The sequence below is a fragment of the Macaca fascicularis genome, chromosome 4 (genome assembly GCF_037993035.2).
Source record: "Macaca fascicularis isolate 582-1 chromosome 4, T2T-MFA8v1.1".
NCBI classification, from domain to species: Eukaryota; Metazoa; Chordata; class Mammalia; order Primates; family Cercopithecidae; genus Macaca; species Macaca fascicularis.
The window spans coordinates 118,214,402-118,242,207 of record NC_088378.1 but is presented as its reverse complement, the minus strand read 5'-3'; the positions used below and the strand labels follow the sequence as shown (position 1 = coordinate 118,242,207).

Here is a 27,806-nt window from a genome sequence, read left to right as displayed (position 1 = left end):
AGGACCTAATGACTCATGTTGTTCATAGAGTATCGGTATCGATAGCGCTTTGGGCGCACCACAGACCCTCCGATCTGCCACTGAAGCCACCATATGCTAGTAGGTAAATGCCCCTTTTTGAAAGTGCGTGAGGGCACAACCATCACAGTCACCAGGGGATGGTATTCCAGAAGCTCTGGCTACTGCTTACAGAGTCAGAACTGTGTGGCAGGCCTGCTGCTCCCTCCACCCTCGCCTGCGGCAGACACGGCCACGCTGCTGGTCTGTCATCACAGTATCCTGGTCTTTCCCACTGAGCCCCACTGAGTGTGCTCACCACGGTGCAGCCACCACAGCTGACAGAAGCTGGCATGCAACTATGCCTGCAGCTCTACTGTTACAGAGTCTATCAAGTGCAGTGTATAAAAGATAAACTGTCTGTAACGTATGGGGATTATAGGGTGGAAAGCCTGGGTTCTGACTTGCTCTTTTCATTACCTGTATCTCCGAGAGATCTGCTGGGGCACGTTAATATAGGAACTAACCTGGGAAATGAAGTTATTGTGCAAAGAGCCTGATTTTCTTCTAATACAGAAGTAGCCTCCTTCCGGCGTTTTCGCATGTTGGCCTCAACTGTGTTGAACTCGGACATGGTTCCTCCGTAGGGCTGTCCTGGTGTCCCTTCAATCATGTAACTCCCATACTCTGGTCTCCAAAGGGTAGGATGGCTATGGAGGAGAAATAATTTAGTTCCATCTTATTCTTCTGCTATAGTCTGCTCAATTTTTAAGTTTTTAAAGTTGCTTTAAAAGTGTAGAAACCATTAGGTATAAATGAAGCTAAGAACTCCTTCAGAGTTCTCAGTGATTATTACGTTTCCATAGCTATTCAACTACATAAGGGTCAACAAGTATTGGGTCCAAAACGTTTTTTTTCTTTTGAGACAGAGTCTCACTCTGTCACCCAGGCTGGAGTGTAATGGCACGATCTCGGCTCACTGCAACCTCTGCCTCACTGCAACCTCTGCCTCCCACGTCCTAGTGATTCTCGTGCCTCAGTCTCCTGTGTAGCTGGGATCACAGGTGTGCACTACCACACCCGGCTGATTTTTGTATTTTTAGTAGAGACGGGGTTTTGCCATGTTGGACAGACTGGTCTCGAACTCCTGGCCTTAAGTGATCTGCCTGCCTTGGCCTCCCAAAGTGCTGGGATTACAGGCGTGAGCCACCGTGCCTGACCCAAAATTTTTATAAATAACTGAAAATGCACACAGAGCATTCACTGTCCGGGACAAACTAACCTACTCTGCAGAGAAGGTGATGAAGCCTTAAGGGTTCTTTCAATTCAGTGCTGCCCTCCAAACTCAAATGCAGCTTCCCCAAAACGAATGAGTGGAAAATGAACAGAGGAGGATATACTCCCCTTCCCTCCCCGTCTCTCTCCTTAAATACAGGAATATCTTAAAAACGTGCCAGGTCAGGCACGGTGGGTCATGCTTGTAATTCCAGCACTTTGGGAGGCTGAGGCAGGCGGATCACAAGGTCAGGAGATGGAGACCATCCTGGCTAACATGGCGAAACCCCATCTCAACTAAAAATACAAAAAATTAGCTGGGCGTGATAGTGGGCACCTGTAGTCCCAGCTGCTTGGGAGGCTGAGGCAGGAGAATGGCGTGAACCCAGGAGGCAGAGCTTGTAGTGAGCTGAGATCGCGCCACTGCACTCCAGCCTGGGCGACAGAGCGAGACTCCATCTCAAAAAACAAACAAACAAGAAAAACATCATGCTAGCCAACAAAACCCATCTGCAAGTTATATCTTGCACCATGGTTTGTGAACCCAGTTATATGCTTCCGCAATACATTTTTTCCCAAAAATATTTTAATAAAAAACAGGCTTTATATTTAGTTTACTGTACAAAGTGCTTCATATATTAATGTACTTAATTCCAACACCTTAGGTAGGTAGTGCTATTATCTTTACAGACGAGAGAACTGAGGCACAGAACAGTTAAGTAACTTGCCCAAGGTTATTCAGCTATTGAGTAAAGGAACCATGATTTGAAACTCTGTCAACCTGAAACCAGAGCCTATACTCTTAACTGTTATGCTACCCTGACTCCAATAACTGAGAAAAAACTCCACATTCTAGTAGTTTTAGCAGTTTCAGAAACACTAAATCAGCATATGAGAGCTTACTTTGGGTTTGTCCTTTCCCCCTTCTCTTGTAGAGTTTCAAGAACTTTCTCCCCAGACAGGACCAATCGGACTTTTTTATTTTCATGATCAAAAGATACCAACATGTATTCCACCTATTGAAAATAAAGGTGAGAAAAATTAACATTCTTCCAGACTTGTTTTCAGGGTGACCTCCAGAAGAAAAAGGCAAGGAAACGTGAAGTCTGTAAAGGATCCACAGTAACTCCGGCCAGTCACATCTGCTTACAGTACAGCACAAAATAAGTGTTCATATGCATAATATGGAAACCTGTAGAAAGGATCAGTCAGTAGTGCCACTTCCACCCCTTCTTTCCTCTGTCCTACTTAATATCCTATGGAAAGGTCGATACCCATTTTGACAAGCTGTACATCAAAAAAGATGTATTTTGGAGCAAAGATTCTGGAAACTGCTGTTGTAAAAAAGCAGCTGCATTTTAAAATTTATTTCCTCAGTTGGCTTATTATAAGTTTAAGAAAGAGGTTATCTGGACATTGCAGTCAAGGTAGCTTATGCTTACTTATTGGCAAAGTAATAAGGTAGATTACACTTTCATAATCCTACTACCAGTCCCACCTTTGGAGAGTTAAACCATAACCATGAATATACCGTGTGGAGAAGTTATTTTAGGGGTTTCACCAATTTAATTTTGGTTTATCTCAAGTAATTTAAGACAAATTCTCCACTCTGAAACCATATACAATTTACAATGCAGGGTGCACTAGTGCACTTATTAACAATACCTGGTGGAATTCTAATAAAAATAAAGACTTAAACACCAAAGTCAGACTTCTGGGCAGAATACAACTAGAACCTACTTTTGTTTTTCCTGAAATTGTATGCTTTCAATCATGATAGTTGGCGTGAACAGTGAAGATTATGAATCACTATGTGTGATGGAAACAAAACATCCACTATCCATACGTAAGTGAAAAGATACGGAATTATTCAGGCAAACCCTTGAATGTACCCTTTGCACATGGCACCAAGACAGTTACTACAGAGGTAGGAAACTGACTCCTCACAAAGCAAACCAGGCCACGGTGTATTTGGTTTGGCCTACAATAGCAGTTTAGAAAAAAAAAAAAAAAAAAAAAAAAAGGCAAGCAACAGTGTATCCACTATTTCCCAGACATTTCACATGTAAATCTAGTTTCTCAGTCTTAAAACAATACCCAGAAGCTCAGCATGAAGGCTGTGACTGTGCAGCAGCGCTGTCTGCTTCTCAGGGGTGCACACTGTCTACAGTTTATTCCCTTATTTATGTGTATTTCCCTGGTCTTAGAAGGCATTTGGGTCATTCACCCTCATCACAGAAACATTACGGGCCAAGTAATATGATTATAACGGGGAAAAAAATGTTAGTAACTATAGGAGATAACCTAGCAGATTTAAACAACAACAAAATAAACTTTCAATCAACTTTTATTAGCTCTCATCAGAATCTTTTTGCTCAGGAAATGGAAAAGGCTGCTTGATTTGGGTACGTGAACCAGAAACATGAGCTCTCCACCTGCACAATCACTCAGTGTCAGCTGACTAAAAAACTAGGCTGCAGAATCTGGAACTGTTCGCAACAACAATTACAGGTTGCAAGATACCATCTATAGATCTCTGACTCCAGAACAGCTAAAACCTGATGGAACAGGAAACTTGGTTAAGTCTCAGAATGGGTATGTGAAAAGATATAAGTTAATCTTTAAATGACTATAATGAGAAAGGATATGCTTTCATATATGAATCCTAATCTTCAAACCCAGCATGCAAAAGTAGGCATGATCACCCATTTCACAGGTGGGCAAAGGGGCTCAGAGAGGTAAGCTACACAAGGCCACAAGTGTCAGGCAGGGATTTGAAGCCAGCCCCGTCTGGCCTCAAGGCCCAGCACACCTTGCTGCTAGGACTGTAGAGGGTGCCAGTCTTGGTAAGTGAAGATAAGCTTTTTATAAAATTGTTAGTTAACCTATATGAAGCAGGGAAAAGTGATACTGCTGGATGAAACGATCTCAAATTGATTATGCTTTTATTTTATGGAAGGGGTCCTAACATTGTATCATGGAAGCTGAGCTGTAACAATAGTTACAGTCATAGATTTAAACAGATGAATTGGCCCATCCCTCAGGCCCGGGAGGGAACTCACTTATTCTATGCAGCATTCCTAACTCCCAGCCAGGAGGAAATGTTCCCTCTTCAGTACTTCCTCTATCACTCACTTAGACTCCAACTGATCTGCCTGGCATCTGCTACTGGAATTAAGTTATTTGCTTAACTAGATAACATGCTTCCTAAAGAAAGTCTAAGAGATACTTCCTTGCTTACTGAGTGCATCATTTATTTTTTACCAAATGAGCAAAAACTTGTAGCAATGATATAAACTAAGTTGCAATAACTTCTGTTAGTTTCCTAACTTTGAAAAAAATTGAAATCCTTAGTTTTCAAATTCATTCTTAGCCCACAAGTTTCAAACATGGGTAGGGCAAAAGAACAAAAAGTTCAAGCTCATTTTGAGTTTTAAACATCAGCCACATGGATGACATTTAAAATGTTAACAAACCAAACTCTCCTCGATTAAAGTATAATCACTTCATGATCTCATTAAGCAAATGAAACAGAAAAACATCAGAATATTTACCAAATGACAAAGAAAACCAAATTTACTTTTCAATAGCATATAATCAGTTGGAAGCCTCAAGAATTTCCTGAAGGTTTTTCAAACTAAAATTTAATGCCTTCTGAAGTGCTCCTTCTCTGCAGTCATCTTGGTCTTTCTGCGCTAGTCCTCAAAGAGGTTCTCCAACCTTTTAGCTTTTTGTTAAACAACCCCGCCACCTCAACACAGTTATGTTTATTTCTGATTAGAGCCTGTCTATATGAGCATTCTGAATCGTAACCACATCTTTAAAAGCCAAACTAGAGCTGAAATGGGGTTGAACGCAATAACCTAGATGACTGGTGATAATAAAAAGTGATACATTAAGACAACGCTTTTCCAATATAAAACATCTAAAGCCCCAATACATTATTTTATGATTGCTGGATTGTATCCCCATCCTAAACTTCGTTTTTGAATCCAAAGGATAAGAGGAACAATATACAAAAGAAAATCTTAAAACAGATGCCTTTCTGTATCACAACACTGATTCCAAGGATAAAATTGTACCGGCTTTCTAACTTTGAATAGCATTTAGGCTATAAACCCAGAATTGCAGCAACATCTAATATATTTACGTACTTTACACACATATACAACTCCAAAAGCATGTAAACCCAAAAAGTATTATAAATGGGTTGCAGAGCAACAATTCAAACTTGTGTAATTAACATATCATCTTGGAAGTAGGGGAAAAATTGCCCACGGAGCTCTATTCTCTGCAATACACAGGTTACAACGTCCTGAAGGTGACTTTGGGATACTGTTTTTTGGCACCCATCAGTTGTCCTTTTAACTGAGGGAGGAGACCCAATAAAAATATCTGACCACTTTGCAAGGCATTCAGATTTTAAATGTGCACTATTTTTACAAATGAAAATTAAAATCTCTTGGATTTCTATTGCTAAAAGGCTAAACTTTATCCTACTAGAATAAAAGCCACTACTCTCAGCTGTCATATCAAAGACAAAGACACATATAAAAGACCAGAATAAAAGTCACTAATACACTACTATCTCTGAGCTGTTGAACCAAGGACAAAGACACATACAAAAGCCTAGTATGTACTTTGCTTTATGTGTGAAATAGTGTTGCTAGGAACACTCCGGACACAACAATCCAAGTCATTTAATGCAGGTTTAAACAAGCGTGAGGTACTTTTATGTTAATCTGAAATTAGGCCAATAAAAAGAAATAATTTTAACGGAGGCGATGTAAGTACTCAGTACAATGCTGAATATACAGCAGACAGTGAAAATACCTGTGACAAAGAAGTTTAAGATAAGAGTAAATACAAGCTTTTAGGATTTAAGTCTTTAAACGGCATTTACCACTGGTATAAAAATGTTCTTTTCTTTCTTTTAAAAACATGTTGATATTGTACCTTAAGGGTAAGAGTTTCAGGGAGCTTAGAATTTGAGGAACAGTGGGCCTGGTGCGGTGGCTCATGTCTGTAATCCCAGCACTTTGGGAGGCCAAGGTGGGCACATCACAAGGTCAGGAGATCGAGACCATCTTGGCTAACATGGTAAAACCCCATCTCTACTAAAAATACAAAAAATTAGCCGGGCGTGGTGGAGGCGCCTGTGCGAGATCGCACCACTGCACTCCAGCATGGGTGACAGAACGAGACTCCATCTCAAAAAAAAAAAAAAAGAATTTGAGGAATGGCTGGGTATTTTTCGAAATACTAATTTCTTAATATCTACTCCTAGAGGTAAAAACAGTGCTTAATTAGGAAACAATACAGAGTTCTATAATACTCAGAGCAGTTATAGGCAGTTCCCCATTTAGGGAGAAAGTTCCTTTGTCAGTTTCTGTGTAAATGAGACGAAGGAATTTCCCCTCTCAAACTATTTAACTCATCATATGCTTGACCTCTTAAGAGAAGAAACCTACACTAAGTCCTTCAGAGACTACAAGCTGTGAGGTCTTACATTCCTCCCAGAGGGAGCATGAGGACTTTCCCTTCCTTACACCCTGGGAAGGATCTGTATTCAGGTGGTCAGGCCAAGAGGGCAAGACAGTGAAGGGCTCCCCAGGACCTAGTCCAGGTACAGCATGTGTGCAGGACGGGGTTTTCAGTCCCCCTACCGACATCTGGGGTTCAGGGCCAGCTCTTCCATTCCACACTGCTGGCTCTCTTGCACTGGCCCAAGCAATAGTTTTGATCCTTTTGCTAAAACCACCTGTTGCTTCTCAGAGACTTAGTCTTCTCCTTACACTAACTCCTAAACAAGCCTGCAACCATTTTGAGGACTAAGGCTCTAGTTAGAGTTGATGACTCATCAGTGCCAAAAAAACACCGTCTTGCTGGACACACTCTCTGCCCTCCAACCCCCAGCACTAACCCCTTTGTCCTTTCATCCATTCAACAAAGCCCTTTGCTAAGCAGGTGCTGGGAATACTGTGAAGAGCCAGGCAGATGTGGCTCCTGTTCTCAGGCTTACACTGGCTGGACTGATAGCCAATAACACGCTATTGCTGAATTATCTGAACGAGCACTCGAAATGACCAAAGAGAGCTGTACATATGTAACAGCAGAGTCTAAGCCAGTCTAGAAGATCAGAAGGCTTCCCAGAGGAAGTGCCATTTAAATTTACGTTGATTCCTGACATTGGGACTGGCTAGGCAAAGGTGAGGGTCTAGGGATTCTTCAACATAAAATTCAACCTCCCATCAGGATCCCATCCCCCAGGGGAGCTACACCACTGACTGCAGCACAATCACCCTCTCGCCTGTCAAAGATGCAGATCACTGCATCCACCCCGCAAAGATCATGCCAAGTAGTCACCCTCTAGGTTATAAACTGTTTTAAAGTTAGGGGCTATGCCTTCTGTCCAGAAGACTGTTTCATAGCAAAATGGTAATGACAAATATTTTTTAAAAGAACTCTCAACCATCAAGTTGGATGGCATTTACTTCCCAAACTTGGAGCACCCAAAGAGGTGTTAGCCATAGTGATATTACTTAATTTTTAAACACCCACAGTAACATAGGACAACCTGAATGACAAGGCTAAAAGAGGAGCTGTGTTTTAAAAAGTAGAAAATTGAATATGAGATTCTAACACAGATGTAATAAAATTACATATGGCTCAGATTTTTAAAGATGGACTCCCATGTTCGATATGTCTAATGATGACATCGCAAATATGAAAACCACTGTTTCACAAGGTAATCTCCAAGCACTTTTAGGGGACCAGTAAGTACAAAGTAGAAACTGTGTGTGCTTTTGTGTACATGATACTATACATACATAACATCACACACACAACTATATTTTAAACTGATGACTGTGGATACTGTAATAATTAAATTGTACTATGTTCCAAAAAGAAAATGTTTTAGTAGTCTCGTCTAAAGCTGTATCAAATTCTTCTAACATTTCATATATTTTGAGAAAATAGGTTTTTTTCCTCCTACTTTGAAATGCCTATTCATACTAAATAATTTCCCACGATACTATGAAAAGTTTACACTTTTAGAAATTAAAATAAATGTGGCCTCTCCCTGATCTAGTTTTCTGTAGCACAGAGCAGGCTGCTTTTTATTTATAACACATTAATCTCAATTTTAATACTGCATAAAAATCAATTAATTTCCTATAGGATTAGGTGGAGTAACTTTCTCAACGTTGTCTCGGCCCAAACAGAGAAAATATTCTTAACATGCCTAGATTAGTGGTACGAGACCCAAGAGAAAAATTTCAAGACTTTAATAAAATACAGAAAGACAATGAGAGTTGCGGGGTAAACTGGGATGACTCTCATACAGGGGAAAATGTCACCTGTCACCAAAGGAACGCAAAACATTGTGTTGTCCATTATGCTACTCACTTAGCACATGTGGCTGTATGGATTTAAAATTACTTAGCATAAAATAATCAGTTTCCTACTCCCTAATGGTTAGTACAGAGTAGAACATTTCTCTTACTGCAGAGGTTGTACTAGGCAGCACTGGACCAAAACCCAAGAGAAACCACAATCCTGAAATTAATTTTACCTGGACACACTAATTCATTCTTGTTGGCACAAAGGAAATCCTTGAATGTAGATCTGCTCTTTCATGCTCCACAGACGCATGAGACATTTTCTGGGCCTCTGAATTTACACTGGCTGATTTTTTTTTAAACATCATGCTACCACAATTCAGGCATATGCTAGTTTTAATTTTCTGACAATTATAAAGACCATTAAGGCATTCCCACTTTATTTCTGAACCATATCTAGCAAAACCTAACCAGTCTTCTCACACAAATTAACCTCAGAAAAGATAGCACATCAAGTTGCCAATGGGGATGTCTGCTTATGGCCACCAGCATAACCCAGGTACTCTGTAATTTAGGAACCTAAACCAGAACACATTTTCTCTTAAAGAAACAACATTGTAAGTATGAATAGTTCTTATTTACCTCCAAACATCTGTACTTTAGTACAATAGCTTCTGGGTTCTAAGGACAAGTGAATTCTTTGGCTTTTTCCTAAGAACGTATTCCCCTGCTAGAGTCCTAGTCACCACGTGGTTGACAAGAAACAGTATCCTGGTCCCCAGACAGAAGCTGCTTTGGATCAACTGCCCTGCAGTAGCCAGAGCTGGGGTACCATAGCGGGTGAGGATCATGGGCAATTTCTGCAGGGGCTCCCTCTAGGTGCAGGAGAGTTTAGGGCTTTAGCATGTGGGCGGGACTATTGCTAGAGAGAATACATCCCCCCAGTGGGTGGTGCCCAGCTCAGGGTCTGATGTACTTCCTGGGCTGAGCAAGCAAGAACACACACATGATTTCCTTCTAAGGCATGTTATAAGCTAGGCTGTCCTAAATTCACAGACTGCCTATGAGAAATTCAGGATTTTAGTTCCTAGGAACTGGTGCTAGACTAACCAACCCAATGAAGAGAGAGAAAAAAAGAGAGCTTTCTAAAGAGACTAAGTGAGAGTCAATGCTACATGGAGGAATTCTAACTCCAAAGTGACTGCTAGTGCTCAGTGGGGGTCACCTATGCCTCCAGTGACAGGATGACAGGGCTTCAAGACCTCCAATTAATGCCATTCCACCATCATACGAATCTGAGTGCAGACATTCTGTCATAACCACATCTCATAAAGGCAGCGTCCAGTTCCCATTCAGGAATTGTACCTGGGTGTTACAGTAGATCCCACCAACAGAGTAATTCTAACCTGTGGGATCTGGAAGATTTAGGTTTTTGTGAATTCAATTTCCTTCCCTGCCGTATTTGAAATTCATGCTAAAGGATGAAAATCTCAGATAAGTTAAAGCTCCTGACTTGGGGTTCTGATTCTGGCCTGCTACCTGCTGCCCTGGGAAGAGGTTGACACAAGCTGCATAACTATCAAATGAGGTCAGCCTGATTTTCACAGAAAGGGCTCGTCCTGCATCTGCCTTTTCACAGGGCTCGCTGGCCAGCAGATTAGCTGGGAAGGCTGCAGTCACATTACTAAACTTGTTAGCATTTGTCCTGCAGACCGAGAACTTTGCCAAGCATATTCAATGGTATCGTTTTGAAAGAGTGTTGGCATTTCACTAGAAGAGAATTACCGGCTATGGGGTACCAAAAAATGCTTAAGCCTGTATCTGTGGCCGATGACATATTCATATTTTCATTAAAAAAAAAAAGCCTACTTCCTGCATTACCACCATCGCTTTCTCTGTTCTTCCTTCTCTTCCTCGCCACTCTCAATCTCATCTCTGTCTGGAGCCTATTAAAACTGTCACAGAGCTCTTTTCCTCCTGCCTATTTAGGCGATAATAGGTGGGGGAGCAGCCAAGAGGGCAGGCTTTGGAGTCAATCCGTTTGAATCTTGGTAACTTCTCGATGCTTCAGTTTTTGCAGAATGGAGGTAATACTTGCCTCACAGGGCTACTGGGGAGGATTACATAAAATAATGCATGTAAAGTGCTAAAACAGTATTAAGTACACCGTACTACTTAAGGGTTAGTGGTTACTATTTTCTAGCTCCAGGGCAGCGATACACTGAGGGACACAGAATAGTGTCTTGTGCTTTTCAAACGTTGGTTACAGCTCCTTTGTGGGCCATGATGAGTTGTGATCAACATAACAAAAAATAATTTTTAATAGGGTAGAATAGAAATATCAGAATATGTCACTCATGGGAAGGGAACTGCTGTTTTGTGGAAATGTTTCACAGAGCACTTGTTTTAGTCGAAGGTGAAAGCTACTAGCATGGAATACTGTCTAACCCTACAGTCAGGAAGACCATGGCCCTTCAGCAAGCAGGTCAAGTCACTCTCCTTAAAACTTTTAAATGGCTCACACTCACTAGAAACTTCAACATCCCTCCTAAAGAGCATTACGACCAATCTTCTCAGCCTCCAAACCCCACACCGTGTTGCAGCTACACTGGCCTTTTCTGTCTCCACAACAATTACTTCAAGGCCTTTGAAACACTTTTGTTCCCTCTGCCTGGAAGATTTTACCTCAGTACTTCAAAGAGCTGGCTCTTGTGTGCTTCAAGTCAAGTGCCACTCCTTCAGAGAGACCTTTGCCGAACCCCCAGCACGGTAACTCCTTCCCCTTTCCACTCTCAAGGGGTGCTACCCACCCTGGTGCCTCCTAAAGTTGTACAAGGTATTTGTCCTGCGCAGAGCAGCCTTAATTTTCCCTAATGATAGCCACTCAGAATGTGTTGTAGTCTTTGGCTTTTAAACCATCTGAAAATAAGAGAAAACCCAATGTCCGAAGTTCCAGTTCTAAACTACTGTTTTTGAAATTAAAGTCTTCCAGAAACTCTTAGTATAAGACCATCCGTTTTTCTTTTACTCATCAAACACAGAACATTCATTTTATTCAAATTAATTTTATTACCCAAAACTTACCCCTTTAGAGCATATGTTTTCTTTAAAAAGTTTACATATACAGGAGTGGAAATCTTTCTAAAATTGACTACATCCCCTTCTGCTATCAACAGGAAGATACTAAACATACTTTCACTTTTTATTAGGACTTCGGACGTTTTTGGCAATTTCACTTCTTTAACTACAGCTATAACAGAGCAGGGCTCTTGGGGGCACATCAGGAAGGCCACATCTGGACCTGTTTTGGGCAGCTGCTCTCCCGACTGGTCCCTCTCATTTCTGCCTCAATTTCTTGCAGTATATCCTGAGCTGAGAAACTAGATGACCAAGTTTACAGGAACTATGTATAAAGTGATCTGCATACAGGCGTCAAATATGCTTCCAGGAATAAAGTTTTTGTTTACTTCCCAGTTCTTGCTCTATTTGAGTAGTGGAGCCAACAGATGGTAACCCCTAGACACAACTTAACACACTGACAGGCCAGGGTTCTACTCTGCTTAGCTCAGGCAGGACTGCTGAAAAGTCTGCTAGAAAACAGCGGCTTCTATGACCTTTTCTATCTCTGTGAAGCTCTGGGCCCCCGCCAGCAGTTAATCTGAATAGAGCAGACTTACAGCCCAGATTTTTACTAGTTTCCTGGAAAAGTCGCTCACCTTAGAGTCTGAATTCTGCTAAGTCACCATCCACTTCAAAAAGGAGTTAACTGAATCCAAAGGCCTAAAAACGGAATCTCGGTGGAGGGGGACAAAGACAACAGGGGGTCTGTAAGAGCATTTTTGTAACTAGGAACATCTGTTTTGCGGGCTCTTTTGTAGTATTATTGTGGAAATAAGTTCAACTACTAAACTCTAACCATAAAACAGACACAAAAATCTAATACAGTAAGTTCCTTAGAGATCATCCATCAGAGCAGAACCGTAGCCGTAGAAACCCAGTCGCTCAGGTTTCTATGGTATGTCGCTCAGGACATACCAACCCAGATAACCAAACTTTCCAAGTGCCAATAAAGGTGTATCAAAAATGAACCCTTTTGGCTATAAGTCTGAGGCTCATTACATCCTTCTTTGTCTTTTCAAACCATGTCTGAGAAACATAACCATTAAGTGGAGATTAAGTCATCACTCGTTCTGTTTCACTACACACCAGTGATAACTAAGCCACAGAGATACTACCAAAGTGACCCAAATTCATATGCTGTCCCAGTGCAAGCCTGTTTCCTTCTAAAAATTATAATCAAGATTTCAAGGATCATATGAAATGTAAAAACATGCATGGGGGCTTTGTGGCATTTATTTTGGTCTGACACCAACTTCTGCTATTCTCCCAAATCCTTAATATGTTCAGATATGGTGTTGCCGAATGCTCCCGGTACCTGCCCAAATGGCAAATCCAGAGGCTTCTTGTCCTTCCCCACTTCTTGAAAGTCTGCCATCATTCTGCCTACACACAGCAATACTTCTAACTCCCATACCGAATTTCTAGGAAATTATTATCTGCGGCTTTATAATTAAGATTACTTCTTAATTATAAATATATATAACTTATATACATAAGTTATATATATTAATATATATTATATATATTAATAAATATAATTACTAATTATAATTAAGATTACTTCAGTTGACGGTAAAGTATGTAATATCAAAGAAAATGCTAAAACCTGAAAGGTTGCAGGGGAATGAATTCTATCACTTGTGGTAGAATGTACCGATTTTCATAAGTTACAGAGTATTAAGTGTTAAGGTATTCTGAAACAATTAAAAATTGTTAAAAAATACAACTAAAAGAATGTATATATATATAAACATGCAATTCAAAACACGAAATGATACAGTTTTTTAATTAGTCTTACAGATGAGGAAATTATGGTCCAAAGAATTTAAGTTCTGTTTTCTTCTTTTCTTTTTTTTTTTTTTGAGACGGAGTTTCACTCTTGTCGCCCAGGCTGGAGTGCAGTGGTGCGATCTCAGCTCACTGCAACCTCTGCCTCCTGGGTTCAAGCGATTCTCCTGCCCCAGCCTCCATGGTAGCTGGGATTACAGGCATGTGCCACCACTCCCGGCTAATTCTGTATTTTCAGTAGAGACGGGGTTTCACCATGTTGGTCAGGTTGGTCTCAAACTCCTGACCTCAAGTGATCCACCTTCCTCGGCCTCCCAAAGTGCTGGGATTACAGGCATCAACCACCGTGCCCAGTCTTAAGCTCTGTTTTCTAAGCTCACACAACCTGGGATGACCCCAGGTCTTAGACTCTGATCTTCAGACTAAAGCCCATTCATAAAATGTATGTCAACTTTCAAAACAATTGTGCTTTAACCAAATATCCAGTCACAGGATGATAACAGAGATACTAAATGATGAAAACTGTAGCTTCAGAGCAAAGAAAATCCTGACCTTTTACAAACTTGGCTAAATCTTGGTGATGGCAGGTATCTTATAAATCACAATGATAGCCAGCTTTGTACAAAGTTTACAGACAAAGGAGAACAAAGCTAGAAGGATAGAAAAGTGGGAAACAATTCCACTTCTAATCAAGATGGAGTAACAGGGGCTAAATTTACCCCCCTACCTGAAAAACCAAACAACAACAACAACAACAAAAATAAATAAAGAGAGAGGAAGAGAAAATATACGAAAGAATACTTTTCAAGACACTGCATATCAGATAAGAAAGGACCCCTGAGATATAGGGGAAAATCAGTGGGCTCTACAATTTCCCCCACTTACTGCCTGGGGAGAGGCTCCAGGTCACGGGCAGGAAGGTAAAGTAGAGCCCAGTGGACTCCCTGGGTGGAAGAGATGGAGGTGAAGGTCTGGGGAAATCATTTACAATAGAACTGAAACATAAGAAACATTCAGGGATAACAAAAAAGACGTGAAAGACCTATACTGAAAAACTACAAAACACTGCTGGGAGAAATTAAAGATGTAAGTAGAGTGGAGAGATATTCATATACTCAAAGACTCAATATTGTTAAGATGTCATTTCTCCCCAGACTGAGCTATAGATTCAATGCAATCCCAATAAAAAACCCCAGTAGGGTTTTTGTTTGTTTTTAAGTAGAAATTGCCTATCTGGTTCTAAAATTCACTTGGAAATTTGGAAAATCAAATGACAGAAGAGTCAAACCAGTTGAAAAAGAATAAAGCCAGAGGGCTAATACTACGTGATCTCATGGCTTACTATAAAGACACAGCAATCAAAAGAGTATGCCATTAGCCAGGTGCAGTGGCACATGCCTCTAAGTCTCAGCTACTTGTGAGGCTGAGGCAGAGGTTTGTTTGAGCCCAAGAGTTCTAGGACAGCCTAGGCAGCACAGCAAAACCTCATCTCTTAAAAATATAAATAAGGCCAGGCGCGGTGGCTTATGACTGTAATCCCAGCACTTTGGAAGGCCAAGGCAGGCGGATTGCCTAAGCTCAGGAGTTCGAGACCAGCCTGGCCAACATGGTGAAACCTCACCTCTACTAAAAACACAAAATTAGCCAGGCGTGGTGGCACATGCCTGTAATCCCAGCTACTCGGGAGGCTGAGGCAGGAGAATCACTTGAACCTGGAAGGTGGAAGTTGCAGTGAGCTGAGATTGTACCACTGCACTACAGCCTGGGCCACAGAGTGAGACTCTGTCTCAAAAAAAAAAAAAAAGAATAAAAAAAGAGAATGAAAACAGACTGAGAGGAAATATTTGCAAAGTTTGCAAAGCATGTGTCTGATAAGACTTACATCGAAAATATAGAGAACGCTCAAAATTCAATAGTTTTAAAACAGACAAATGATTTTAACACACTTCACAAAAAAAGATACACACGTGACAAATCGGCACATGAAAAGATAACATCACTGATCTTCAGGAAGATGCAAATTAAAAATACAATAACGTACCACCACACTCCTATTAGAATAGCTAAAATTAAAGAGACTGCCCATACCAGTGTTAACAAGAATGTGGATGAACTGAACTGGCATACTCGCTAGTGAGAATGCAAAATGGTACAACCACCCTGGAAAAGTCTGGTATTATAGTTTCCTTAAAAAGTTAACATACACCACTCCAAGAGTAATAAGATGAAGAAAAGCATTAGTCCATACATACAAACTTGTATGTTAATGTTCATATAATTTTTTTATAATAGTGAAAAACTGAATGCAACACAAATGATGAATGTATCAACAAACTGGTATATCCATGGAATGAAATATTACTCAGCAACGAAAAGGAATGAACTACTGACGCATGTAACATGGATGGATCTCAAAATATTTATGTAGAACCAAAGAAGCCAGACCGAAAAAGTATATGCTGTATGATTTCCTAGATATATGAAACTAGATATCAAATGCAAACTATGATTTCCTGGATATGAAAATCTAGAAAATGCAAACTACAGTAACAGAAAGCAAATCAGTTGCATGGGATGGAGAGAGGAAGAAATTACCAAAGGGGCATGATGACATTTTTGGAGATAATGAATATACTTATTATCAGAGGTGATTTTATGATGTATACATATGTCAAAACTTACCAAATTGTACATTTTAAATATGTGCAGTTAACTTTATAACTCAATAAAGCTGTTTAAATGTTTTTTTTTGAAACACCTGATTATATCATGAAATGTAGAAACAGAGTACTAATTAGCAAGCTCATTAGGATATGGTCCTTCCAATAATACCAGCAACATCAGTAATGCTTCATATACAGTTTTCTAACTTTAATAATATATTCACAAGCCTTGACAGTATGTAAAAATGTTCAGAAACATAAATAGTGATGTTAGAGGCTCAGTTAATATTGTGACATCTTTTCTGAACATGCAGAGTCTTACTGAATGTTACTCAGGTTTATGCTTCAAAATGAAACTACACACAGTACCAATCAATGAGTATATCTGCTAATACCATACTTCTAAGACAGTAGGGTCTTAACATGCAGGAATTCAACAGTGATATGGTAGGTCATAGTAACTGGTAAGTCTTAAAGGATTTTTCTGTAGGAGATAGGTACAGAAGACTAATATACTTTTTTTCCATTCTACTTTTCTCATGTTTTTAAAGTACAACATAACCTCTACTTATCGAGAACTAAACAAAGACCTCTATAAGCTGGCTAAACCTATTCACTGCATTTACAACACCAAACTGCACAATAACCTTCACATACTATCCAATGGTATTTCTCACCTTTCCTCCTGTGTTACACTGTTCTTTTGGCAATAATGCCTTCCTTTCTCTCCTTCATCTAATTAATGACCACACATTCTTTAAGGCAGTTTCTCAAAGGTGGTGTCTGAAGAAAAACCAGAATCAACTGAAGTGCTCTCCCTCTCTCTCTCTAGCATACACACATGCACACATGTGCAAAGGGCACAAGGGGACTTCTGGGGGGTGGGTAGGGGTTAATGGACAATAAATGCTGTTGAATCAACGTCCAGTGACAGCTAAAAAAGATAGATGCGACAACTTTGCTTTTTGTGCTACAGAATACGCTATGACCTATAGAAGAAACCTGAATCTTTGTCATGCCTATTAAGAAATAATTAATTTGTGCTCTATATCTTATTTTAAGAAGCCTAGCCTGTGTGAATGCATTTTTGAAGCGCAACTTAGAAATGCGATCAAAATCGCTTGAGCCCGGGAGGCTGAGGCTGCAGTACACTGTGATGGTGTCACTGCACTCCAGCCTGGGTGACAGAGCAAGACCCTGTCTCGAAAAAATAAATAAATAAATAAACAATATTTTAAAAAAAGGAAATAAATATGATAAAAAATTATTGTTAATGGAATTTATCTGAATGAGCAAGTTTCAGTCAACTGTAAAAAACAAACAAACAAAAAAATCCCTACATATGTGGAATGTTACATTCCCCAATGACCACAGCTATTTAAATAAGATATACTAGATATTTTAAATTTTCTAAGTAAATGGTTTAGGCTATTTATGAGTTTTTACTTAACAGGCTAGACACTTGCAAACCATCTCGCTAATATTACCTCTTTTAATCTCAATAACCCTGTAAGGAAGGTAGTGTTGTCCCCATTTAATAGATGACAGAACTGAAGTTGAGAGAGTAAGCAACTTGCCCAAAGCTATAGAGAACCTTCAATTTGACTCAAATAATTGTGCTTTTGTCCATTCTAGATTTATTGCTCAAGACTGTATTTTTAAACAGGATCATAAGCTTATTCATTCATAAGCTAGGCATTTTCTTTCTTTTTTTGTTTGAAAGAGATGGGGTGCCACTCTGTCACCCAGGCTACAGTGCAGTAGTGGCATGATCATAGCTCACTGCAGCCATGAACTCCTGGGCTCCAGCAATCCTTCCACCTCAGCCTCCCAAGTAGCTGGGATTACAGGCACAAGCCACCATGCCTGGCAAGCTATGCATTTTCTAAATAGTCACTTCAGCATTCTGAACCCAGCATAGGCAAATTGGAAGTTCAAACTCAATGGATGATATATCAGCCCTTAATAAATCCCATTTCTGTTTTATACATAAGAACATGCTCATAAAGATTAAAGATACATTGCATTTTCCTCTCAAAGTTCACATGGACTTTTCTGCTAACTAGAGGATAATTTACCTTTTTGCCTTTCAAGAGCCACTGCACTGGGTTACAAACTTAGAAGAAGTATAAGTTTTAAATGTTGTTTTCTGACTCTCTACAACCTATACAGTTTGAACTCTGCAAAAGGAAATTCAATGAAATTCATGACTGTAAATAACCCAAAACTTGGTAAAATATTTAAGGACTGGACCTGGAGTCAGACAGATTTCAATTCTGATGATACATCTGCCACTAAGTAGCTGAAAAGGTCTGGTGGGCAGCTAACATTGGAGTGATTAGCAAAAAATCAGGAGTCGTATTTATTACATTTACATCATAGATTTCCCAGATCTGTCTTTTAATGTGCCTAAGTTACAAACAAAACCCATATCTGAAAAGCTGTGTGTGAACTGTGCGGAAGTGCTTACTTGTTTGTATTATCGGCAGGCAACAGGGCACCCAGGAATATCCCCCTCACCTCGCCTCATCCTGGGGCAACATAGGTATCTTCCTGGAACCTAAGAGCTAGAATTTCTGTTTCCCACAGAAGCAGCACAGTAAATGGTGGCTAGAGTTAGGACCTGTCATAGTAAAGGTGAAACAGGCATCTGCAGGCTGATCGTGGAGCTCTCACAGGAAAATACCCGAGTTCCAAAAAGCCAGCATACACGCAGCTCTGTAAGACAATCCACTTCGGCCTTGGATGAGAACACAAGCTGAACCCCAAATCCAAAGTTATTTCTGGTGTGAAGAGACAAATACTATCCTAGTAAGTAGAGCTGAGAATTTCTAAAGTGGCAGCCTCTCCTTCCAACCATACCTATGGCGAGTTTTCAGTTCATGTTTGTCTTTTTTGATCCAAGTCCATGGCTCTGTAAGTGCAACAGTAAGCAATAAAAAGCAGCATTTTGATATGATCCCCATAAAGCCCAACATATCACATCCAAAACACCACTTTCTGTCCTGCGGGCCATTCTTCATCTCCACGTGGCACACCACCCACCACACCCACTTTTATCTACCACACACACTTTTATCTGCCCAGCCTGTTTCTCAGATATTTCTCAAGGCTTCTGCACACAAACAAGCTCTCTTGCATCTGAGCCACTAGGCTTCTGACCTGTCTTCAGACTTCTATTCAGAATGTGTACCAGTGAGTTCCTACTATGTGCAAGGATTAGTGCTAACCTGTTCTTTTTCACAAGGCTCACCTCATCAAATAAATAAATCTGAGACTGTGGTCTTCAAACTCTTCAACTGTGAACCATTGTAAGAAATAATTTACATGCAATCCAATGCACAAGGCTACCCTTCACACACCCCCTCAAAAGATAACTCAGAAGTTCTACGTAATATTCTTACTATGGTATGATAGATTAATATTCTTCACCCTGTCCCATTTAATATTTTAAAAAGTCCTGTTGGCAAAGAGGTATTAGCACTCCAGTGTTCATCGAAGTTATTCACCATTGCCAAGATGTAGAGACAACTAAATGTTCAATGACAGAAGAATGAAGAAAATGTGGTACATACAAGCAAGGGAATATTATTCAGCCTAAAAAAAAAAAAAAAGAAAATCCTGCAGTATGGGACAATTTAGATGAACCTTGAGGACATTATGTTAAGTGAAATACATCAGTCACAGAAGGACAAATACTGCTTGATTCTACTTATATGAAGTACTAAAAGAGTCAAACTCACAAAGCAGAATTGTTCCCAGGAACTGGGTGGCGGGGAAAATTGAGGAACTGCTAATCTGTGAGCATGGTTTCAATTATGCAAGATAAACTAGTTCTAGAGATCTGTACAACACTGTCCCTGTAGTTAACAATACTATATTTGTGCACTTAAAAATCTGTTAAAGAGGTAGATCTTGTGTTAAGTGTCTTGCCACACACACACACACACACACACACACACAAAGTCCTGGTTGGAATCTTCTAAATGTATGTCAACCCACTACTGAATCATGACCTGCAGTCTGAAAAATAATGCTCTATCTTACAAAAGGGTGATTAGATTACGTTGACATGATGATGATGCTAGAGGAATGGTTAGAGGCATCAGCAAATATTTAGGCATGATGAGACCCTCCCAACCTCAACCCGCAAAAAAAAAAAGTCACACCTTCTCTTTGCCCATAAGAGATGTAGAGAGGTGGCCAGGCACAGTGGCTCATGCCTGTAATCCCAGCACTTTGGGAGGCCAAGGCAGGTGGATCACCTGAGGCCAGGAGTTCAAGACCAGCCTGGCCAACATGGTGAAACCCCAATTCTACTAAAAATACAAAAATACAAAAATTAGCCGGGCGTGGTGTGGGTGCCTGTAATCCCAGCTACTCAGGAGACTGAGGCAAGAGAATCGCTTGAACCCTGGGAGGCGGACGTTGCAGTGAGCCAGATCACTACGGCCTGAGTGACAAGGGCAAGACTCCATCTCAAAAAAAAAGAAAAAAAGAAATGTAGAGAGGTACCACAATGGAGAATTAGTATCTGCATCCCAGATCAAGGGTAGGAGGGAGAACTAGCTGGGGGGAGACCAAGGTTTCACCTAAGTGTCATTGCAGGAGGGAAAGTAGGGTGGGGATTCTTTTTAATCACCTGGGCAATCTTCACAATCTTAATTCTTTCCTTTGTGTCAGGCAACTATCAACACTTCAGGGCAGGAATGTTATTCTTCTCAAAAATTCTATACTCCACCCAGAGATATAACTGAAGCAAATTTAAAATAATAAAAAATGAGCAGCGGGTTGTGTTTTTCATCTAAGATGACTTTCCTACCTCAGTTTCTGTTTACTCACCACTCCAAAAGACATTAATATGTTAGTGGGTTGGGGGGGAACAAAGGCAGATGTGGAAAACAAAATAGTCTAGAGAAATAGAAAGGATAGATCATAAAACAGTAAAATGCTGGTAAAAGCAGCATTTCAAATGAGGTTTAAAAAAAATCAATTTATAACTTTGTATTTATAACAGAGTATTTGGAAGAAGAAATGTGAAGGTATAGTCTCAATAGTCACTAAGGAAAGTTTTCGGTGAACATCATTTACACATGTTAAGGTAAGGGCAGTGTTATCAAATCTTTTTTGGGGCTGGGGGGCTAAGGTCTCACTGTCACCCAGGCTAGAGTGCAGTTGAACAAGCACGGCTCACTGCAGCCTCAAACTCCCTGGCTTAAGCGATCCTTCCATCTCAGCCTCCCGAGTAGTTGGGACCACAGGCACACGCCACTAATTTTTAAATTTTTTGTAGAGATGGGGTCTCGCTACATTGCCCAGGTTGGCCTTGAACTCCTGGGCTCAAGCAATCCTCCTGCCTGGGCCTTCCAAAGTGTTGGGATTACAGGCCACCCCGCCCAGCCATTATTAGAGTCTTAACACAATATCAAAGTCTAATTCTCCACAGATCTGCTCAGTATAATTTCTTCAAGAAGTGTTATGACCTGGCTGAAATGCTGCGTCCAATTTTCTCTTCTTTATAGATGCATAATACAAGTTTGCATTATTGCCACTCTTTTCCAAGCCCCTTGATCTTTCGGAGTGGGAAGGAGGTAAACCTATTGCAAAGCTCTCCATGAAAGCCTGTTAAAAGTAGAGACATGTACTTCAAGCTCTTCTCACTTCAACTTACCTAACAACTACAAAAGTCACTTAAAATAGGGAGTTCTAAATGCTCTTCCTGCCAACAGGAGAGGCCCTTTTTAAAAGGGTAAGATTAAGGGTTCCTGGAGGGTCTTGCAGGAATACACCAAATGGGACGAAGATGGATTAGGGGTGGTGGGGGGTGGGGTGTTGTCTCCGGAATGAGTTGCTGAGCTCCAACTGTGCTGCAAATTTCCTGTTGATGTACTTCTACCTGGGACAATGACTACCAAAGACATGAACTGCCTGTCTTTGTAGAGAGACCTAGTTAAATGTCAAAAGAAGCACAGGGCACACTGGCTCACGCCTGTAATCCCAGCACTTTGGGAAGCCGAGGCAGGTGGATTACCTGAGGTCAGGAGCTGGAGACCGCCCTGACCAACATGGTGAAACCCTATCTCTACTAAAAATACACAAATTAGCTGGGCCCGGTGGCAGGCACCTGTAATCCCAGCTACTCAGGAGGCTGAGGCAGGAGAAATGCTTGAACCCGGGAGGCACTGGTTGCAGTGAGCCGAGATCGCGCCATTGCGCTCCAGCCTGGGCACAGAGCAAGATTCCGTCTCAAAAAAAAAAAAAAAAAAAAAAAAAAGGAGTAGCACAAAAAAATGTCAAACTTTGAACTGCTCTAGAATGACTAGTTACCATACAGTGGAAACTTTAAATGGTAATTCACTCATTCATGCCACAAGGACCTGATGCCAGGCACAAGGCTGGGACCTAGGAAAACACAGGTGAACAAACATTATGTCCCTGCCCTATTTCGTCTTACATTTTCCTGTGACACACAATACAAAAATGAATATACAAAATGGCAGATGCTGTAAAGAAATTATGAACTTTACAGTAAAACTGAAGAATCATCACCAAAACACATGCTGTGCTTTTTCTGTTCAAAGAAGTGACAAACCACTTTTTGTAGAAATGTGAATTACTAGTCATCATACTTTCCTAATTTAAAACAGCACAATTTCTTCAGCTGTAGGAGGCAGAATTATCTCCCAATCTTAGAAAAAAAAAAAAAAACTAACTTTTTGAAAGGAGATATTCTGCACTGGTGTAACAGCACCTCAGCACTTAGGCCAAGAGTGGTAACAACACTGGCCAAAAGATAAACAGTTTACACAGGTGGCAAGCCAGCTAAGGCAAAAACTAAAAACAAGAAAAAAGAGATGGACTTCTCAAGAAGTCATTTAATGTGTACTGCATACACACGTAATTTTCAAAAACAGAAAAGGAAGGCACAAAACGTTTTGGCAGATGACACTAAACCAACAGTTTTAACATTGCTGCATTCCAGATCATTCCAATAAACAATGGTTCAACATACTGAGAATCTAGAGACATTTCATCTCTACGCAGATCACTGGTTTGTGAAGTTTGGATGCTGGACCTAGGCCATGGAAAGACACAAGCAAATCCTAATGCTGAAACTCTAAATGCTTTCCCACTTAGAACTAAACAGGAAAGGGAAGTTTCCTCCCCCATGTAGGAAACTGAGCCGTAATTTACTGGTTTCAATTTATAGCTATCAAGTGTGTGTGTTGGAGGGGAGGGGAGATGAGAAGTTGGAGAGGTTTAAGAAAAAGACACCTGCATGAGGTTGAGCAGAAGTGGACATCCTGAAGACCTGATTTCTAAAAGCAGCAGGCCTGCTAGGAAAACTTAGTCTCTTTCATACTGACCGCAAAAGCGAATTTTGAGCCTCTAAGGTGGATCGTGGTAGTCGCCTGTCTGCAGAAACACTAGGTTGAAGACTCGCAGCACCTAGTGTCACTTTTTCATGCTCACGCCCTCCCAGCGCCCAATCCGTGTTTATGGAATGAAGGGGAAAACCCAAAAGAATGAATGAACGAGAAAGGAGTCTAGTCAGGAGGATGGCCCTGGACGCCGAATAGGCGAAGGCAGGGACGATGCTCCCGGGGCCGGGAGGCGCTCGAGGACCCCCGGGCACAGTGGAGAACGCGGACCGCGATAGGGCCGGGGGCGTAGGGCCAGACAAAGGCAGCGCGGGCGGCCAGACAGGGGTGCCGGGCAAGGGCGGGGGCCGCGGGCGCTCACCTCATCGCCCCACTTGAGAACGTCCTTGTGCCGGTCCTTGACGGCGTGGTAGATGTGCAGGAACTGGAGGATCCCGTGCCGCCGCACGTGGTCGGCATGGCGCTTGGTTTCCTCCCAGCTCAGCGGCGAGCCCTGGGACAGCAGCCCCATGGCCGCCCCCTTCTCCTCCTCCTCGGGGCTGACGGCGGCCGCCCGCTCCCGGCGCGAGACGGACACTCAGCCGCCCGCAGAAGGCAGCTGCCGCTCCACCCCGCGGGGGCGCCCTCGGGCCGCAGTCGGCGGAGGGAGGGTCCCGTCCGCTCCGGCTCCCCGGCGGCGGCCCCTGGCGCCCAGGTGACAGACCCTGGGTCCGACGCACCGCGCGGATGCGAAGGCAGAAGACCGAGGGCAGGCGGGACGGCTCTCGGCCCGGCGGCCTCGCCCTGGCCGGCTCCCCGCTGCTCCTTCTCCCGCTCCGAAGCGGCGGCGTCTGCGGACCCCACGGCCGCGCTGCCGCGGCTGCTCCCGCTTCTCTTTGCCGGTCTGGTGCACTGGCTTCTTCCTACTTGTGACCAAAACCTGCGCCGCCGCCGAGCATGCCCAGTCTTTGCGTCCGCTTGCTCGCCGCTCCTGGGCGCGATCCGTCGCTCCGGGTTTTATAGACTACGGGCGAAGGCGGGGACAGGAGGAGGTGCAGCGGCGGAGGCGTGGCCGGGGGGATCCCGGTGGGAACTGCGGAGACTGAGGAGGGGTGTGCAAGGGTGGTTGGGGCGGAGTCGAGGGAAGCAGCTCGCGGGAAGGGGGCCTGCGGTCTGCCTCGCTTTAAGCAAACGCGACATGTCAAAATTCATTTTTTTTTCCTAATCAAAAGAGACAAACTTGGGGTTGGGGAAGAAAGTTGATTGTTTGAATCAATGACTAACTCACCATATTATTTTTTAGTTGGTCAGGGCCTCACACTTAAATCAGTGAGAGCGGCAGAATGTGTTGAGAAAAGTATTAACATGGTAGTGAAGTGAAACAGTTCAACTCTAGGCTCCATCACTTACTGACTGTGAGACTTGGGACAAGTTCTTCCCATAGCTGCATACAATTATATTAATTCTATCTTTTATAGATGTCGTAATTATGTGCATAGTGTACATGTGTATAGTGTTGATGGCCAATAAATTGACCCGGTTATTAAGAGGAATCAATTTGTCAACATTTGTAAATCATCATTATTCCCTACTCTCTTGATTAACTGGTGACATATGTTCTCTGGATGACACAGACACCATTTATTGCAAAAAGTCTCGAGATAGACCATATGAGGAACCATCTCCAAAAGTTTACCATCTAAACCTAAAATTCATCCCTTAAGTGATCAAAATGACGTTCATGTGAGCCTACAGTGGGGATGAAGATAGTGGGAACACCTAGAGTTGGCCTTATCTTGGAGGGAAAGGAGAGGAAGGAGGTACCATGCCCCCAAATAATTGTTTAATAAATATGTGTTGACAGAGCAATGACCTGTCAGGGGAAAAGTGCAAGCAACTAGATCATACATGTACCTACTCAGAAAGTGTGTGTTTATCATACCATCTTCCCTCGCACTACAGAGTTAACATTTAGTAAGCACTTATTAATTGCTGAATGAGTGAGTACATGATAGCCAGATTCTCTTTTCCCACAGCCTTCATATTGTTTGTGCCCCTCACAGGACTTGGGGACATGAATATCCAAGGTCTGGCTGGGATTTCCACAATGGGGTGTGTGTGTGTGTGTGTGTGTGTGTGTGTGTGGTAGGGATGTTTGAAGCTCAGGAGATGTTTCCATCCTCCTCACACAGCTGGGATAGAAATCAAACCACATTCTAATTTTTCCACAGCCTTTCCTCTAGGGCAGAGATGACTTATGCCTTTTGTACCTTTAATTCTAGAAAAGTGCTTGGTATAGAGTGTGTGCTTAATACATGTTAGCTTCTCCGTGAAAAGCAGGTAATGGGAGAGGGGGAGAAACAGTGTTTCACATGTAGGTAAGACATCCAAGGATCACTGGGTTATTCTCACCATCTCACCTCACATTTTCATAGACCTGCATTGTTCAACATGACAGCCATCAGCCACATTGGCCGATGCACATTTGAAATGTGGCTAACATGACCGAGAAACCAAATTTTCATTTTAATTTAATCAATTTAAATGTAAATTTAAAAACTGATACACCATTCAGTTACTGGAAAGCTTTTAAGTAAATCTGGAACAAGTTGGAAATGTGAATCCACTTTTTGACTGTAAATTTTATGAAATGTAATTACAGATCAAGTATTTCCAATGAAAACTTAGTGGCCCAGATGTGCTGTGAGTGTAAGTCACACACCAGATTCTAAGACTTAGTGGAATAAAAAGTTGTAAATAGCTCATGAAAAATTGTATATTGATTACATAGTGATATAGTATTTCAGAAATTTTGAGTTAAATATGATGTAATACGTTATTTAAATTAATTCACCACCCCCAGTCCCACTTTTATTTTTAGTTTTAAAGGAGGCTACTGAAAAATTTAAGATTACATATGTGGCTCTCATTCCACTTTATTCAAACAGTACTGATGTAGACCTTGATTTACTCTTCGCAAAGCACACTTTTCCCATACACCTGCTGCACACCATACACTTTTCCCATGCACCCGTTAGGAATCATGGACCTGGGCGGTTCAGTAACAGACTAAATTCTAGTCTAGCCAAAGCCCTACGCGACACTGAACCTAGTGAGAGTTTAACACTGTAATTGGAGTTATTCTGTCCTAGATCCCGGCTGACACTCACATAAGGGACCTCCCTCACCCTATCCCCCGCATTCTGAACCAGCTCTCCCAGCGGGGGTCCCAGGGCTTTGGATAATCCCAAAAAGGGCGCAGGCACTGTTGCACCACAAGGCACTATGCCCAATTTAAACTTTGATCTCTCAGTGCCTTCAGCCGTTTCTGTTACAAAGAAAAAACAAAAACCCCATCACTGATCAACTGAAGTCATATTTAACAAGAGTCACTCCCCTCTGACAATGCTTTGCCTGCATAGCTCCACTACTGCTCGATTTCATTCTGTAGACTGCACCCAGGGCTAGGTTTCGACATCTGGAAGTGAGTTTTCAGCAGACAGCTCCATCAGGGCTGTAACGATAGCTGAAGGGAAAGAAGGAGCTCATATCTTGCAGTATCAGCTCTTCCCTATACCATGACCAAAGGCCAATTCCCGGTAGTGTCTTCTGCGGAAAAACGCGAGACCCGCTCGCCAGGAACCCATCACTGCCCAGCGGCGCCCTGGTTCGGCAACCTAGCCTCGCCGCTCCGCGGACCAACACAGGCCCCGCCCCCAGAGCCGCCCGAAAAACCTGGACGGTGGAGATCCGCATCGGGGGATGCTGTGCGGTCTTGAGGCCAAGCTGAGCATGCTCGGAGAGCCGGCCTGTCGCGGGAGGAAGCGGTGTGGGCCGCGGGCGGTGCACGCCGCGCCGTTGTTGTGATACAGCCCCCGCCACGTGACTGCGCGGGCCCGCCTCCCCCGCGCGCGGCACCGCCTCTCCGTGACTCAGCATTCTGTGCGGGCTCCGAGCCGGAGGTCAATCCGGGGGAGGCTTCTCAGGGCAGAGTCTCAGTCCATCACTCCTGACCTCTGGGCTGCTGCTGCTGCTGGTATTGCAGCAGTCATTTCAGACACGATGGGTTTCGGGCTTCTAAGGACCAAAAAATACATCACTTTCCCTGTGGTCACGCCATTCCCAGTTTCCCCTGAGTCAGCGACTTCGCGAGATCAAATAAAGAAAACAGAGAGAGTGCCTAGGGGACTCTGAGGAAGGCACTTCTAGGTCATCTGCCCCTGCATTTACCGCTCTCTTTGGCTTGAGTATCCTTTCAC

At 42.2% G+C, this 27,806-nt stretch overlaps 1 protein-coding gene across 1 annotated transcript in view; it reads right to left on the bottom strand.

Annotated features, from left to right (window-relative positions):
* Positions 1-24,540, bottom strand: part of GCLC (glutamate-cysteine ligase catalytic subunit) — a 47,474-nt gene extending 22,934 nt beyond the window's left edge. The window contains exons 1-3 of the mRNA XM_005552725.4: positions 23,930-24,540; positions 2,176-2,288; positions 525-707 (exon numbers count right to left, since the gene is read on the bottom strand). Coding sequence (XP_005552782.2) covers positions 525-707; positions 2,176-2,288; positions 23,930-24,079 — 446 coding nt within the window. The 5' untranslated portion in view covers positions 24,080-24,540. The remainder of the gene's footprint in view (positions 1-524; positions 708-2,175; positions 2,289-23,929) is intronic.
* Positions 24,541-27,806: the final 3,266 nt, after the last annotated feature.